The 18164-nt window shown below is 35.4% G+C and overlaps 3 protein-coding genes across 3 annotated transcripts; 1 reads left to right on the forward strand and 2 right to left on the reverse strand.

Moving 5' to 3' along the window:
- The first annotated feature begins 396 nt into the window (after positions 1-396).
- On the forward strand, positions 397-7781 carry LOC116118647 (GTP-binding protein At2g22870-like). Its single transcript, XM_031404639.1, has 5 exons — positions 397-478; positions 5690-6142; positions 6225-6294; positions 7139-7301; positions 7393-7781. Exons 1-5 carry the CDS (start codon positions 397-399, stop codon positions 7600-7602), a joined length of 978 nt encoding a protein of 325 aa, XP_031260499.1. The 3' UTR covers positions 7603-7781.
- Positions 7782-10201: 2420 nt separating this feature from the next.
- LOC116118737 lies at positions 10202-10885 on the reverse strand. The gene has a single exon (XM_031404711.1). The coding sequence runs from the start codon at positions 10748-10750 to the stop codon at positions 10202-10204; it is 549 nt and encodes a 182-aa protein (XP_031260571.1). The 5' UTR covers positions 10751-10885.
- Positions 10886-14168: 3283 nt separating this feature from the next.
- On the reverse strand, positions 14169-16570 carry LOC116118698 (U-box domain-containing protein 30-like). Its single transcript, XM_031404679.1, has one exon. It carries the CDS (start codon positions 16060-16062, stop codon positions 14722-14724), a length of 1341 nt encoding a protein of 446 aa, XP_031260539.1. The 5' UTR covers positions 16063-16570; the 3' UTR covers positions 14169-14721.
- Between the last annotated feature and the right edge of the window lie 1594 nt (positions 16571-18164).

An 18164-nucleotide genomic window follows, 5' to 3' on the forward strand; every position in this document is an offset into this window, starting at 1 on the left:
GGACATCATGTCTTTATTCCATGCCAATTCATGAATCTTTAACGTGTAAACAACAACAAAAACATAACTAAATAAAAAATCATCGATTAACAAAATTATGAAAAACAGACGTATTATTGACACAAACTAACATGACCTATAAACAATTAACAAAAGACCAGACGGATTATTGACACCAACTAACATATTGCGATAATACACAATTGAATATATGCCCCTTTTATAACCCCTTATTTAGACCTTTCGAATGCCAACACAATTAAATACAAATTGAATACAAAGAAAAGTTTGCAATGTCAATACAATGCACCTATAATTATTAATAACAATCCTAGACATATGTCATTAAACCACAATTATTAATAGCAATCAAATGCATTTGTATACTTGTTATTAATGCACATCCTACACGTCAAAATAGTCGCAATTTTGGAATGTCAATGCAATGCACCTATATTATTATTATTGGAATATCAATGTAGTGCATTAATATCTCATTAAACCAGACATCCAACTTTGGAATACCAATGCAACAATTATTATTGTCTACATCATCACCAATAAAATTCAACAATATGACAATCACAAATCCAATGTGTCATTATGGTTTGACCTTTGGAATGTCAATGCAATACACCTATATAATTAGTATTATTATTAATTATTAATACAATTTTTATTAATTTTTAATTATTAATACAAATCCAACATGTCAAAATTGAGCAATAAATACAAACCCAATGTGTCAAAATGAAGCAATTTGATTGAGCTCATTAAACCACAAATCCTAGTTGTTAATCTAATGTTTCAAAATAGAGCAATTCTAGAATATATTAGCAAGGCTGGCCCAAGGGATAAGCAGGTGAGGCACCTGCCTAGGGCCCCAAAAAATAAGGCCAAAAATGGCCCAAAATTTTATAATTTTTTTAATATATTACAAAAATAAAAATAGTATATAATTTCTTATCTAAACAACCAACACCCCCCCCCCCCCCCCCCCCCCCAAATAAAAAATAAAAGCCAAAAAGCCAAAATTTATTATAAACTTTTGCATATATCTCCACCCAAAGTTTGACGAACTAGCAAGTTTGTACCTTTAGTTTCATATATTCCAATTTGCACCCCTAAATTAATACATTGAATTTCTTTTAACAATAAAATGTTAAAATGGTCATTTACACGTCTCAAATATCACCACATTCAATCCCAAAATTCGCACTCACACAAATCATCTCCACCCCTCTTCCGCCACCGACCGTTTGGAGCTTATTCCGGTAGATTTTCTGACACGACCCGTCTTGACCCTCCTTATCCCATAGGCTTGGATTTCACCCTAAGACTTGGGTGATCGAGACGTGTCATGTAAAAAAACTATAAAACCTGTTTATGAATAAAAACATCATAAAACTCTTCTAGCTAAAACATTTATAAGTACTTTTTTTTTTTTTCCTCACGAATAGATGTAACGTCATTTGCAAATAAATAATGTAACTGAAATTTTCACAAAATGAAATGTATGGTATTAGATCTTTCCATATCTTTAATAATACAGAACAAGAAATAAATACATGATGAAGAAAACATAAACTTTGCAGCGGAAAATAAAACACAACTATAGAATATATGATGAAATGAAGTCGTGTGGCCCAACCTTGAGTGGGATTCACTCCTCCGCACGATCTCCTTCTTGACCTGGTGGGGGGAAAGAAAAACATTTGAAAACGAGAGGTGAGCTAGAAATGCTCAATGAGTGGGGAATGGGTTAGTATGTAATAAAACATTTCAATATACAATAAAAACCCTCATGCTCATAAAATTTCATTTCCATAAACACATTTTAATATAAACCACCTTTCATAACACATGTTGAAATCTCTCATAGCAAGACTTCTTTCTGAACACTATTATGGTAAACGAATCAATACTCATGTTTCTCTAAAAATATCATTTCTAAGAAACAGTTCATATACGGATAACATTTACATTTATAAGTTCCCATTTTCAAATAAATGACATACATATATATACATATCCAAACCATCTTTCAATCACATGTGAAAACTCTCACCTAACTAGTACCCAGGGGTAAATCCGTCCAACCCGGCAAGATCTAACATCACGCGGGTTGAACCACTAAATCCATCCTGCTAGGCAGAATCGGTTATCGCTCAAGTCTTCGACCCAGTGAGTCCAAGCATCACTCGGGCCGGCAAAATCATATCCCGTGTAGCGATATCTGCCTCGCTCAGGCCTTCGACTCACTTGGGCCGGCAAATCAAATAATGTGTAGCGATACTAGCGATATATGCCTCGCTCAGGCCTTCGACCCACCTGGGCCGGCAAAATCCATCCAATGTAGCGATATTTGCCTCGCTCAGGCCTTCGACCCACTTAGGCTGACAATATCAAATCATACGCATGTGTAGAATCAAATCCACATCATGAGGGGGATGGGTACTACATAGAGTGGTTTGAAACCCACTATCATCTCATACTATTCTCAAAACATTTTTCTCATGAGCATATAATAATTTCACAACTTAAAAATATAAATGCAAGTTCTCAAATATTTTCAAATCTAACAATTTCAACCCTGTTTTTTTTCTTTTCGAACTATTGCCACAAAACATCAAAATTTCATCTTTCTCATGTCAATCAACAATCACATTGCAATAAAGCTCATTTATATAAATAAATCAAACAGATTAGGCAATTTAAAACAATCAACAAGTATAAAAGAACATTTAGAGATAACTTTGTTAAAAAGAAAGTTAAGGATTTAGATTTTTCCACTCACAGTTTGAAGCTCGACCCTTAAGCCGAAAAATAATTAAAATCTTCTAATAATGCCCCCGTTTGCCTCCCTATATACAAAATCCAATAAATCCTCCATACATAAGTCCCCATAAGGTAACACCTCAATATTAAAATCATTGGACACTTCACACACCAAAAGATTAACATAACTTCTTCTTTAACAAAACTGTCTCATAATCGAACATCAGTCGCTCTCGGATTTTTCTTAAAAATTATATTCATCATTTTAAGCCATGATTTTACCGGGGTGTTCTAGAGACACATAAGTTGTTCCCATAATTTTCTCAGGTCATTCCGGAATCAATGACTATTTAAAACACAATTTTCTTTCAACTCATTCAAATCTGTCCCCTGTATCCAGAATTGGGGTTACTGACTTGAAAAATTCATAACAATTCAGCCCTTAATCCAAACCTCATGAAACTCTCCAGAATTAAACTAGACACATATAGGATTCACCAGAATTTAAAATCACTCAATTTGGATAAGAATAGATGCATCAAATAATTTTCCAAACATACATATTCTGCAGAAAACGAAAATTCCAAAATTCACAAGACAAATTAAAAAATCCATATAAAATTTAATCCTTCGAGTTTTTGAGTGAAATAAATTTCTAAACACTCCTCAAGAAGTCTACAACAGCATATCCGAAATTCAGCTTCAAACAAAAACCCAAACCATACAAAAAAATTTCGGAATTCCAGGGCTCCGTTTGGTTCACTTTTTTACACTTTTTAGAAAAGTTTTGTGAAAAAAGTTAAAAAAGTTGAATTGGGCGGGTATTATGATGTAGGATTTGAAAATTAATAAAAATACCCACTATATTTATTTATTTACTAAACACCCCTATAATAAAACATTAAAAGTTAACAAAAATACCCCCAACCCACCGAAAAAATATGGACAACCGACCACCACCGTTGGAGGGTGGCCGGATTGGCCGTATCGTCGCATGACCGGCTGGATCTTGCCGGTCGTGCACTGATATGGCCTTTTTTAGCCAGATCCACGGTGGATCTGGCCGAAAAAGGCCAAATCTACTGCTAGATCTAGCCATTGACGGCCAGATCCGATCGTATTTGCTCGTTAACAACAGCCAACATATGGTCGTCGTTGATTGTCAACAACGACGACCATATGTTGGCCATCGTTGACGACTGGCTACGGCCAAATCTTTGGCCTTAGATCTGGCCTTTTCTGGCCAGATCGACCGTGGATCTGGTCGAAAAAGGCTAGATCGACACACTACCGGCCAGATTCAGTCGGTAGTGTGCCGTTATACCAGATTCTGGCAGTAGTGGCCGAAATCTGGTAAACGTGGGTTGTTGGGGTGTTTTTGCAATTTCTAAAAAAAATATTTAGGGGTATTTAATTGAATTAACAAATTTAAGGGGTTTAAAAAAAGTTAAATAATATTGAATAATATTGTGAGTTTTTGCAATTTTACTGTTTAACTTTATTAGGAATACTAATAGTAGTATTCCCAAAAGGGAATCAAACGGAGCCCAGATGGTCAGATTTTTGTACAGTGAGCCCTTATATCAAAATCACATCTTTAACCAAATTTTGTTTAGGAAACACATGTATACTCTACTCACACCAACTTATTGAAATCAATCTCCCTATTTTAGTTTTGTTTTCATGAATTTATACCAAATTATAGACAAAACAATCCAAAGTGAGTTCTTTAAACCAATTGAATCATAAATCACCAAAAAGGGAAATATCAAGCTTTACTCACCTCCCAATTTGCTCAATCTCCCTTTGCTCTTTCCGATCACCGGAATTCGCTCGCCTGTAGCCACTTTTCCAACCACTTCCATCGTTCTCTTCTCTCCACTCTTTCTATTATTGGTTCCATCTTCCTCTCCCTTCTTTCTTTTTTTCTTCCTCTCCTTCTCTTCTTCTTCTTTCTCTTTTTTCTCTCTTTTCTTTCGCTCCTTTTCCTTCTCTCTTTTCCTCTCTTTTTTTTTTCTTCTTCTTCTTCCCCGTTTTTCTTTTCATTGAATGGTCACTGTTCATCAAAATATCTGGAATCCTCACTTATTTCGGCTATTTTTACTCCCCAAAACTTTTAAATTATTACACTTTACCCCTAGAATCACAAAATAAAATTTAATGAAACTCCGTAAAAAAGAAGTACGGGGTATTACATTTTCTCACCAAAATCGATCGAAATCATCACTTTATCATTTCTCAAGTGATTTCCTAGCCTTGATAGTCCTTGATTTGACCGATTTTTTACGAATCTTGCAACCCAACTCCATAGTCTGCGACATCCATTTTCAACCTTTTCGGCATGTACCCGGTGTTGTTGGCCTTTCCTAACATCACCATCTTCCTCCCCTCAGCCCTCTCACCAAAACCCCTATCATACCTTATCCGTTTACTCCGCCAATCGTCAACCACCGATACCTTTTGGGCCATAATTTCTCAAGCCTTTTCCAATCAATCCTGGCATTGGAAATCACTAATTTCTCCAATATCTGCTCTCCAAAACCCCTCACCAACCTGACCCCGTTAGCTTGTCGGTGGCCGTTTACCTCTCATGGTGATTTTATATCTTAAAAGACAAGAAACATAAATTTGAAATAATTTTTTTAATATATCCTTATAGTATTAGAAGGCTCCCAAAGTAACTCTTATCTAATGTACATGAGATGCCCTGTAGATTAGTACTGTTTTTTAATGAAAATAACTCACTTGACTGAAAATATTACCAATTAAAAGATTTTTCACAAACAAAAGTCTCTCAAACGACACCGTTATTGTCTTGATTGCTTTAATCTCCTTAACAGTTAACCCCTTAACCGGAAAACCTAAAACCCCTAAAAAATGCTCGTTCGAAATCGACTGTTCAGTCTTTTAGCATCGTCTGTATCTCTATCTCCCTCCCCTAAACAATGTCCATTTATTCTCTCTTGCAAAGTCAACTTCTCTCGCTCCATCCGAAACCCCAAGCTGGGTCCAAACCCGAGGTCCCATGTGACCACTACGGCTTCAAAAACCACAAAACAGTCGCAACCCATGTCGGACACGGCCCGGTTCGTACGGACCGTCCTCTTTCTGCCACCTGGTGTCGACCCGGACGAGGTGACTGAAGACATGATTTTGCCTGGGTCGAATATCGTGGTGGGGCCCTATGCGGGTCATTCCCAGATTAAGGAAGCGGAGTTTGTAAAAAGCAGCGGTCGAGCCAAGGATTGCCCAAAAGATGACCGACCCGAGTTTGGAATTGTGGGTCGCTCCAATGTGGGAAAGTCCTCGCTTATTAATGCTCTGGTTCGCAAAAAAGAAATTGCTCTCACATCGAAAAAACCAGGTTTTTGTTTGTTTTGTTTATTCTTTTTTTAGTTTGTTTATTACATTTAATTTTTGGTTTTAATCAAATTATGTTTATGCAGGGAAGACTCAGCTAATAAATCATTTTTTAGTGAACAAAAGTTGGTATATTGTTGATTTGCCTGGTTATGGGTAAGTTCTTTACACTTTATTTGTTAGTACTTTGGGTTTTTTTTTTTTTTTTTTTTTTTGTTTTTAGTTGTTTTTAACATTTTACTTTAGTTGATTTTGTCTTGTTAAGTCTTTCTGTGGTGTCTTGTTAATGAGAGTATCCAGTGCCGCTTTTTAATTTTCTGTTCCAAGATCTTGCTCTCATGTTAAGAACTGAAATGGTAGGAAAATTCCTTGCCCCTCTTAGTCAAACTCATTTCAAACCTTCTCCCACACTGAATAATATTGATTATAGTTTAAGCTAGAAGTCTCCAATCTTCAACCTTTATGCCCTGAAGATCAGCGATGGTTCTAACAAACACAGCATCATATTGAGAAAATCAATTAAATTGCCATTATCATTGTTGAACTTCTCTCGCCAAGCTTCAAGTAATTTCCTCTGAAAAGCTTGAAGAAGCTAGTTCCTTACTTCTATTTATGAACCTTTAGTAATCCATGAGCAGCCAAGATGTACAATCCAAATCAATTTTCAGTGGAAACTTTTTCAGCCTACTTCACTCTATAATTCTCAGCACAGAAGTTCTTGAAACTTCTAACACTTCTAAAGAGGGATTTTTGGTTTAATCTTACTTCTTTGACTGGAAAAGTGCCAAATGAAAGGTCACAAAAACCTCTAATGATTTCACAGTTTTCCTAGAATTTCTTTTAGCATAGCTAATTACAAGTTAATGCATGATATTGGTACCTTGTTAAACCATGGAACAATCTAAGAAGCTGAACGTTTCTCTTCATATAAGCAAAACTTTATGCGACCGTGAAATATTTGTTCTTTACTTAATATTTGGCGGATTCCTTGTGCCTGTAGTTTTGCTAAAGCTCCAGATGCTGCTCGAATGGATTGGTTCTCATTCACAAAAGGCTACTTTCAAAATAGAGAAACTCTGGTCGCTGTCCTTCTTCTCATTGATGCAAGTGTTCCACCTCAGAAGATCGACCTAGACTGTGCCAATTGGCTTGGACGTAACAATGTAAGCTGCTCCTGAATCTTAAGCTCATTAATTCAACCATTCTTATATCAAACTTTCTCATGTTAATTTGTTGCATTTCTGCTGTGTTCAGATACCAATGACTTTTGTTTTCACAAAATGTGACAAGATGAAGGTGGCCAAAGGAAGAAGGCCTGATGAGAATATCAGGAGTTTCCAGGAGCTGATAAGAGAAAACTACCCGCAGCATCCCCCTTGGATCATGACCAGTAGTGTCACTGGTTTGGGCAGAGACGAGCTTCTCTTACATATGTCACAGCTAAGGAACTACTGGGATCAATAGGGGCAGAATCAAACCTGATGTATCTTCAATTACTGGTACACAAAAAAGCTATGGTTTTGATCTGAATTGCCTAGCATTTTTCATTCTCTTCTTTTATGTTGAAACTTCATATCAAACCTGTTTGAATCTTACCGAGATGTGTAATATGACTTGTACTATGATGTCACATTTTCTGTGTATATATAAATGAATCATATTTTATAATCTTCAAATCTTGTCTATTTTTAATCTACTTTAATTGATTAAATGCGTTTAGATTGTATTCAAATTGCTTGGGACCGATCTCTGTGAACTTAATTCATTCCAAAATATGGGGTTTTGGACTCTATGTATTTGATCATGTCATGTTACATCCAATTAGCTAAATAATTCAACATTTTTGTAATGTAATTAATCCTGTAGATGGTGGAAGATTTTTTGTGTGCTCCAGAAAATAGATTAAATCTATTGCCTACAGGATATAATTTTTTTCCCACTTTCCACTATATAAGTAGTATTTGTTTCTAATCCTTCTGTCATGTCCTAAATCTTTGAGTTTCAAAGGGCTGCTTCTAGTTGAACAGGATTTAGACTTCAGAGGCTAATGTCTCCGTCTGAACAAATATTTTCATTTTGTTCAATATAGATAATGACATGCTCCTACTATAATATATATAAAAAAATAAAAATTAATGCCACGTTTGTGGTTAAATCCTCCTATATTTTCCCACTTCTTTTTGTCAAATTATGACTTTTCACTGAAGAGATTCAAGGCCAGGCAGTGTTAAGTTTGGACCTGTTCTATTCATCTTAAAATTTAGTAGATTCTTTGCTATTGAAATTGAGAAATGCTAGCCTTACAAAGAGAAATACAAAGAGGGGTATACAAAGACAAATTTTGTCCTTAATCTTTATGATTGTCTCTCTCTCTCTCTCTTTTTCCCTTCTTTTAAGGGTAGGATTTGTCTTTGTATGTCCCTCTTTGTATTTCTCTTTGTAAAGCTAGTATTTCTCATTGAAATTACTTGTCAATTATGTGATGCTATTAGATATTGTGATACCACAACACTCCTGGTTAAAGTTGACATTAAGGGGGTGTTTATCTAAGCTTATAAGTTGGTCAAATTAACTTATAAATTCTAAAATTAAACTGATCTATTTGTTTATAACTTTTTTGAGCATATAAGCAAAAAAAGAAAAAATAAGTTGGGAGAGAAGTACTTTTTTTTTTTTTTTTTTATAAGCTAGTTTGACTAGGTATATTATCACATTATCCTTATTTAATTTTAAAATTTCATAGTATACTCTTGTTTAATGCAGTATCCTTTTTAGTCATTTTATAATAAAATGTACTTATAAACCACATTTTACCAAACACGTTAACTACTTATCAGTCACTTATAAATACTTTAACCAAACACGTAATTGCTTAAAATTTCAAATGTTTATAAACTAAAATTAGTTTATAATCATAAGCTTAAACAAACACTTCCTAAGTTAGTGTCTTGGGCCAGTCCTGACTAAGTCCTGATATGGTAATTAGTTGACTTTAAGTTGGATATCATTTAGTTAATATTACGTCCGTGAGCCTGGAGCTGATAAATATAAAATGCTAATCAAAATTTGCTGTGATTTGTGAGCAATTGGCATTGTGATGTATGTCAGAGATCAATAATCTCCCGGTGCCATTTTAAGATTCGCACGCCTGTGCAGGATGGAAAGAATGCAGGAAAATAAGCCAAACTTACTTATTATTATTTTTTTTTATTATGGGCGTGTTCGAATCAGTTTATGCACATTTCAACTAATCCCTCAAGGTCCTGAAGTTAACAGTCGGGTAAGTCCTCTTAATGGTTATCCCTATTAGTGCATATATGAATTCAAACTCGGAAGATTATGCTAGATCCTCCTCTTGCTCTTGTGGGGACTCGAACTTAGGAGACATTACTTATTATTTTAACAGCTGATTCACGAAAGATACATAGTTTAAACATTTGAACAAGTCACTAACATTAGTCGTCGATGCAGTTCTACCAGTCACATGCAATTATAAAATGGCTTACTATCACCTACCTCACCTAACATTTCATGAAACTCCAAATTACCACCAACTGTTACAGAAACCTTCGTATACCTCTCCTGAGATTTTCAATATTCTCAATACCCTCACCTGACCACCGTTTTCTAACGCCATGAACTAAAAAGCAATGGGTAAATAAGTCTTTAAACAAAAAAAAATCTTAATAGAATAAAATTAATTACAATATTTGAAATTATAAAAATTATAAAAGTTGTTAATGGAATTCTCCAACGATTCATGACTATAACTCTGTAAAGGACTAAAGAAGTAGATTAGCATGTGACTTATTTATTATCTTTTGAACTTTACAGGACACTATACATGTATATCGGAAAAGGGAACAATCGAAAGCCAAAGCTTCGAAATAAATCCTTAGCAGATATTAATTGTGAACAGCTGTTATTTTAATCTATGGTTGTCCAGCACAAATATTAACTATAACTGCTTTGACGTTCTTGATGATCAGGTTCAACCATTTCCAACAAAACTAAAAAAAGAAAAAAGTACATGAAAATAGTAGATGCAACATTTCTGAAAGAACTAAAGAAATGTGCTTTGCTCCAAACTGGAAAGAGTTCCAGGACTCAAAAGAGGGAAAGCACACCAGGTATGAGAAGATGGTGACAAACTCAATCCAAGTGAATTCGATTCCATCCCACAATCCAACATCTTTTGGGGTTTCGAATCTGACATTTCGGACATCAACTCCTTGTAAAGAGCAGACAATGGCGTCTTTGCTGGTGAAGGAAGCAGCTGCAGGGGTGCAGCTGCATAATTGTCTCCACTGAAACATGAGATTGGCGCGACATTCAATGGAGGTGGAGCCACACGTTTGAGACGTTGAGACTGGCATTCGGATGAACCAGTCAGCTTTTGAACCAGGTCCAGGAAGTTTACAGGATCCACTTTGTACACTTTTGGTCTTGTTGGTGGCAGTGGTGCTATTGGTTTCTTCCATGGCTTTAATGGAGCCTTACGCACTGCATGGAGCGATGAATGATAAGAGTTTGGTGCTTTCATGCCCTCTACTGTATCTCTTGAGTGCCGCTGTAAGTATGCAGATGAAGAAGAATAATTATAACCGTCCATGGTAATAGAGTTTTCGCCTGTAAATGAATGGTGTTTAACAATACATCCGCTCAATGAGTTTGATTTTGTTGTAATGTGACATTATTCCTGATAAGACTGCTTTATATAGAACACAGATAAAAGGGTGATGGGTGGTAGAAGAGGAAAGCCAATGACCGCAAGATGAAGCCGTTTGGAGGAGCAACAGAAATTCAAATTTTGCATTACTTTTTTTTTTTTTTTTTTTTAATGAACAGCCGCCATGGATGATTAAGAGGTGACATCTGCAAAAGCGAGGTCAAGTGCTGAATTTTTGACCATCTCTCTCCCATGATTAATTAAATATCTCCCTCCATAATTTTCTTTCATGGTTGATCAATTGGTGTTGTTATAAAGTCATTAGTGTAATAGTGAACATAAAAGAAAGGATTTGATCGAAAGGGGTAGACCAGCCGCCTCTTAATAGCGACAGCGCCCTCAAAATGTCACAAGCGGCCATTTGTTTGACCGAACTAACCAATAATTAACTACCAATATCTTTTGATTTTGACACCGAAATAATTCCAACTGTCCTTTCTGTGTTGTTCATAGGGTTGGAGTGATTAATTAAATAGTTAAAAAGTATTTAACAGCTTCAAATGTTGGAATCCCATTGAGCTGCATACCATTTCCACTTATGTGGTAATGAAGCTATGATGGGTAAAACTTATATAAGGATTTAGAGTGTCAGACAGAAGATAAGAAAATCCTACAAAAAAATTACTGTAAAATGTGAGACCAGAACCAGATGCTAATGTATTTAGACCGCCATTAGTGCTCGTTGTTGAGTAGTATCAGTTATTAATTACAATAGTAATTAAACTTTGATCGAGGTATTTAGCAGTCTTTCTTTCATTTTAACTCATAATTTGTAAATAAAAAATACTATGTTTACTTATGAATTGTATTAACCATCATACAATTTTTGTTAAAATTGCACACATAATACTTGTATTATGCATATAATATCTATACTATGTATTATATTTATAAAAGATAATAAGATGGTTAATAAGATGGTGAGCAAACATAACATTAGTATTTGTAAATAGGCCACAGGCTAATCATGGAACACGTGACTCCCGAAGACATCTCCAAACTCACGTGAACCAATCACTGCTTCACTTTGCTTTTTCAATTCTTAGATTTTACTTTTAGCATGAATTGTTTGACTAAATAATTAATTTCTTGTTTACAAATCTTGTATCTAAAAATCTTCACTCTCTTAAACTTTAACTTTTCGAATTATTCTCTCATTTCATCTACTTAAAACCTGGAATCCTATCTATAATTTCACCAACTATTCAGATTCTCATTAGGACAACCTCTCTCTGAAACTTGAATTTCATGAATTATTTTTTTCATTTCATCTGCTATCTCACAGGACCCGAACCCAGATGGGCAGATCCGATATTAATTGAGTAAAATAGTCAGACTCAGAAGGTCTCATCTGTGGTGTGAAGAATGAATTGTAAGTACAAGTTTCTCGTGAGATCATCACTCTAGTCTACATAATAAACTAATCAATAATTAATGCATTCTTTCCCAATAAATTAACACCAAAATACCATCATATTTTATTTAACTTATTATAATATTTATGATATTGAATTGAATTTTACAAATTTTGTCATTATAATTACAAGTCAAATCTTGTTAAATCATTCACAATTTTATTTTTAATTGTAATTATTAAAATTAAAGAAAAAAAATATTGTTCCAAGAAAAGAAATGCATTGCATTATTGTCACAAGTCACAACTCTTGAAACATTGAGAATTGAGATAGATGATTGCTTGAATTCTTTTTTCTCAAAAAAAGAAAAAAGAAAAGAGGGAGCAATAATCCTCCAATCCAATTATTTAGTAGATATTTATTTGTTAAAATATGGGCTCACGTTTCAAAGATTAGAAAGTGGACGCTGAAAGGTCATTCAATGGGCCTACCTCCCAGTCCCACTGCATGAATCGCCCTCAAAGCCACCTTAATTTAACATTTTATTTTTAAAAAAAGATGGGTTTCCAATTTTCATGATTAGCTACAGTTATCAAACATAAAAAAGCATCCAAAATAGGCAGCAGAAACACAAGGAAGGAGCTTTTGCTTTTTCTTGAAGGTTCACAATCAAATAATGCCACTATCAATTTTCATTAGTCAAAGCTGAAAACTACACGACAACAGGCCGCACTGAGATGGAATCATTTTTCACTGCCCTTGTTCCTCAATTTAACAACCACATTTTCAATTATAATTTCGAATATTTCTTAAATAGGCCTATAATTATACCCCAAACCCCCCGTTTCTCTTCTCGTCAGCTCCCTTATTTAGCTAAACATTTTTAGTGGAACCACCACCAACTTGAAATTGCAAGCTGTATCTTTAAGACAGAAAAAGGAAAGTCTCCATACTGGAATTCAACTGACATTAAAAGGAGAAACTAATATTTATGACCCACATGTTCAGTCATTATAATGCAAAATCTACGGTTAGATCGCACGAATCTCTGGTTTCAGAATAAAAGATCTTAAGGTAAATTTTTTCTTGGTTGGCCCAACACAGAGGACATTAAGTAGGGCCCTTTTTAAAGGACAAGCAAAGGTTTCAAAGGAGGGGTCTTTTGTTTTGCTGTTAAATTTAATATTATTGAAAATGAAGAAATTTGTCTAGGTTACAAAAAGGTGCTGTAGAAGCCGAAGCTATGAATGTGTAACCAGTATTTGGTCTTCACTGTAGAGCGACTTTGAAGGCCCACCAATATTCAAAACTTGTTGTTTCCTCTTATGTCCCCCTTGGTAAAAAACAATCTACCTATTGCATTTAATGCTGTGTTTGTGTCAAGCGAAATGCTACCATACAATCTCAAATATATCATAACCTTATCCTATTTTCATCAACATTTGAATTGAATCCCTTTAATATTTGGTTGATGAAAGGTTTGAGTTGAATCGACAGCGTTTATCACATGGTCATGGTCCTGTTACTGTTAGAGGGGCATTGGTTGCTCTGCAATTACTGCCCTCACAAATTGGAGTTGCTTTCTGATATAAATAGTAATAATAATTGAAGAGGGATTGAGTGTATCCCTTCATCTTTCTTTTCTATCTTTTCATGTGAAACAGTAATTGAGGGTGAGGTAACAAGAGGTCTTGTCCCTCACTTAGCCCCGCAAAGGGTAAACAAAAGTACACTATGCCTCCAGGTGTCGACAGTCTTACCATTCAAGCATCTGCTTAGCAAATCTTCCAAGCAAAGACCAAAGTTTTGTCGCTTTCTCTTTCCCATGCGCCACAGTTACCATCTTTGAAACTAGAATATCAAGATGAACCAGTACATTACTTTTATCAATTCAGAATCTGAAGAAGAAGAGTGAAAGACAAGATTAGATAATAATAAAGTAGCTAATTTCATTCCTTGTACATTAAATTGACAATTTGAGGCCAAAGGGCACTCCAGCCTCTACATTTGCGGGGTTCAAAAGAAACACTCCCACTACAATAGAAAGGAAAATTGGAGCCCCCCCGGAAACTAAGAGCTAGGGAGAACAAAGCAATTGCTGGACTTATAATTGCAATAGTAAGCTCCGAACTGCTTGCACAGAATTATCTCCCCCATACAAAGTATTCTTATCCAAAAACTATACCCCCACCCACCCCAACACAAATCCACCAAAATCTAACATTTTACAGAACTTCTTGATGGGGTTTATCTAAGAACGCATTGACAATTAGAATCGGCTAATGATCAATTGATGTCAATCCACCACAGGATAATATGCTTCTCCATGTTTTTAAGAATCAATAACTGGAACTAAAGTGATTAAGAATATACAGAAGAGCAAGCACTATTTACACTTCTTAGCTGATCCGAGACAACCACGATGTCAAAGCCATCAGTCCCTTAACTCCCTTGCCCTAGCATCAAAAGGATAGTGTACAACAAGCATATTATTCCCACTCATTGGATTGTCCTTGTGAGCTTGCACTTGGAAATGAAAATGGTATCTGTATAGTTTAGACTACACAGCTTTAGTAGCTCTGCAGACCTTTGCTTCAACGCAGGATCGCAACCACTTTGAATGACAAGAAGAAGTTTTGCAGCTAGACCAGCATCCACGGCAATGGTTGAACATTCCTCATGAGCAAGTTTACATACAGACCATAAGATTGACAATGCATACTGAGTACAACTCTCCGAAACTCTCATCAGCAGCCTCACCATATTTGGTATTGTGTTTGCACAATCCTTCAAAGCCTGTCTTCCCTCAGGTACACATGAAAGTTCATCCAAGATACAAAGCGCTAACTCCAAACAGTCAGGATCCAGAGAAGGCAACAAATCAACCAGTTGAGGAACGGCTGCAATGCTGACAATCAACCTCCTAACTTCTTTATGAAAACATATCGACCTAAGTAGGCTAAGTCCAGGCAAAATTCCATTGCTATGCCTCTTATTTTTCACCAGCCTTATCAACCCTACCAAAAGACTATGGCTTGACACAACCTCCGGACGAAAATCATTCACCTCCATCAATTTCCCAATCAACCGAGTACAGTTAATCTTCGTCTCAATAGACCCCTCATTCAACATATCAACCATTAATGAAATCTTGGCAGGCTGCATCAAGTTGGTTTTGGATTCAGAATCGAGTGTCAAATTCACAAGAATGCCAATCACCTCAGAACCAACAACATGCGAAGTAAATGGACCTAGCAAGGAGGAGATAACAGCAACCCCACCTTCATCAACCACTGTCTTTCTAGCGGTGGCATGAGCAGCCACAACTTGTTGCAGCTCCTTCAAGGCTTGAACTCTTGCTTGACCCTTGACTTTCTTCAATGTCTCGACGAGCTCACTTGCCCTTCCTTGTACATCCTCGGATCTCTTCTTCATGAGCAAATACTTTTGAGAGAACCAAGTGTGAATCAATTGGTAAAGGGTATTATTAGGAGTAACAGAATCATCCCAAAGCTCTTGCATTGTAGTAGGGCAAGTATAACGCCCCAAACTGAACCATTTGAGAATGTTGCACCTCTCGTAAGTTTGGCCGGTGGAAAGAGTGACAGGGTCCTGCATTGGCTCGAGGGAGATTGGGCATATAAACACCGGAGGTACTTCAGCCAAATCAAGCTCTTCAATCATCTTCTTCAGATCCAATTTCTCAGCAACACCACAACCAATAACCGCGCCATCAACACCACCCAAAACCCCATCTTTTACAGCAGTGTCCAAATCTAGGACCTGCCCATCACCACTCACAACCCCATCCCTCTTTGTTGGCTCCTGAAACATAGGCATCTTTCACAACCGTCTAAGAGGGAAAAAAAAAAACCCAAACTTTCGAAGGAGGAGGGGAAAAGAAAAGAAATATAGCCCTCAAAATGAGCTAGTGATAGGAACCCTCAAGACACATTACAAAGAACAAGAAAACTATACTACAGCTAGTCTCTTTATTGAACAAAAATCTAATGTTCATCTGCTTTTTATTAAGTGGTCAAAAGACTGATTACCATAATAATAACACGCATCAGAAACACGTAAACAGGCTTCTTTCACTTCTTGATGAAGCTTCACCAGGAAAACACAATAAGGATTCTAAAAGCAAACAGGAGAAATAGTGGAAATGAAACTTGACCACTGAAGGGATGAACAGAGAACAAAAGTGTAGTAGTAGTACTACAAACTACTAAGTGATTGAATGAATGATGCAATCTTTGAATTCTAATCTAATCTAACAACAGGGCTCAAAATTTGAGAAAAAAAAAAATTATTTATAGAAATGTCACAAAAACATGAAATTATTATGAAAAGCCATGACCATGACCATGACCATGACCTGCTGCAAAGCCTTTCTTTCTCTTACTGCTCTCTTCTTTTGGGGCAGTTGTTTGCACGAAAAAACTTCACGAAAAATAATAAAATAAAATATGGATATTTACTTTAAAAGCAAGTAAAATAAAAAGGATACTTTGGTCTTTTCAAATAAAAGAAAGGTCGCCTGCACGTAATTTCACATCAAAACCAAACCCCCACGGGCACACAACAACAACTGGGTACGAGCCATCCACACGTTTCAGTTAAAAGTATACGTACGATCTCCTTCTCGATTTAACCATTCGAATATTTTTTATTGTTTAAAATTTATAAAATACAAAGACCAAGGTGGACCCCCACTGTTTTTTTAATAAATTAAAATTTAGGTAAAGTTGCCAGCCTAAGCATTTGACCGTGACAGTTTTATTTTGCTTTGACTGTACACCTCGGGCGTCCATTCCTTGGCTTATCCGGTCTTCTTCTTTGACTGGCCCTTTCTTTTTCTGCCTTTCAACCAATCCTGTTTCGACACGTTACTATGGGAAACGTGTCCATCTGGCTATCTCTCTGTCTTTGATGGTTTTATAATTCTGTTGGTGTTGGGAGTTGAGTTGGTATTCAAAATTTTTAGTTTGTTTAGTCATTTACTGACAGTGAAGTGAAATTGATGGGAGTGAAGTAGGGAGCAAAGATCTATATTTAATCTTTTTTAATTCCCCAGATTTTACTTTTCTTTAATATTTTTCAATTTTATTTCCAGACTGGGTTTGGATTGGACCCTTTAATATAATTTAAGTGAGTAATGGGTATTTTATTAGAGTTCGTTTGTTTTCCATTGATCTCTATAATTAAACACCATTCCAGGGTTGATTAAATATTAAGTGGAGATGCAAATTTAAATCTAATTTCAAGGCTTGAACAATTTTTTGACATCACATGACCATATAACGTGTCAATGACTCACTAAATGTGGTTTTGTGAATAGGCATTACAAGGAGTTTTGGACTAGTCTATTAAGAAAATTAAGCAAATCTTGATCTACCTTCTCTAAGCTGAACAAAGATTATATTATATTATATTAAATCTTCACTTGTTAGAGTTTATATATTGTAGCCACAAAATAACATAACTTGTGACAAATTAAATGATCAAGTTATATATATATATATATGTTAATCACTTATAGGGATCAGTTGAAGAGTATGCATACTGGTTTGGACATACTGTTTAACAAAAAAAAATTATATTGTATTTGATATTACTGTTTAAAAAAAATTGAAAGCAATATAAACAAAATTTTTATTGTCTTTTAGATTCTCAAATTGAGAAAAATAATTGAAAATGTTATGGTGCACTTGGTTCATTATTCTGATATTTTTTAGAATAATATTTTGAAAAAAGTAAAATTGTATGGTTATTACGATATAGGATTTAAAAATTAACAAAAATACCTCATATATTTGTTTATTTACTAAACACCCCTATAATAAAATTTTGAAAATTAACAAAAACATTCACACCCACCTATTAAATACCGACAGTTGGCCACCACCGCCAGAGGGTGGCCGGAGTTGTCGTATCAGTGC

The sequence above is a fragment of the Pistacia vera genome, unplaced genomic scaffold (genome assembly GCF_008641045.1).
Source record: "Pistacia vera cultivar Batoury unplaced genomic scaffold, PisVer_v2 Contig1242, whole genome shotgun sequence".
Taxonomy (NCBI): Eukaryota; Viridiplantae; Streptophyta; class Magnoliopsida; order Sapindales; family Anacardiaceae; genus Pistacia; species Pistacia vera.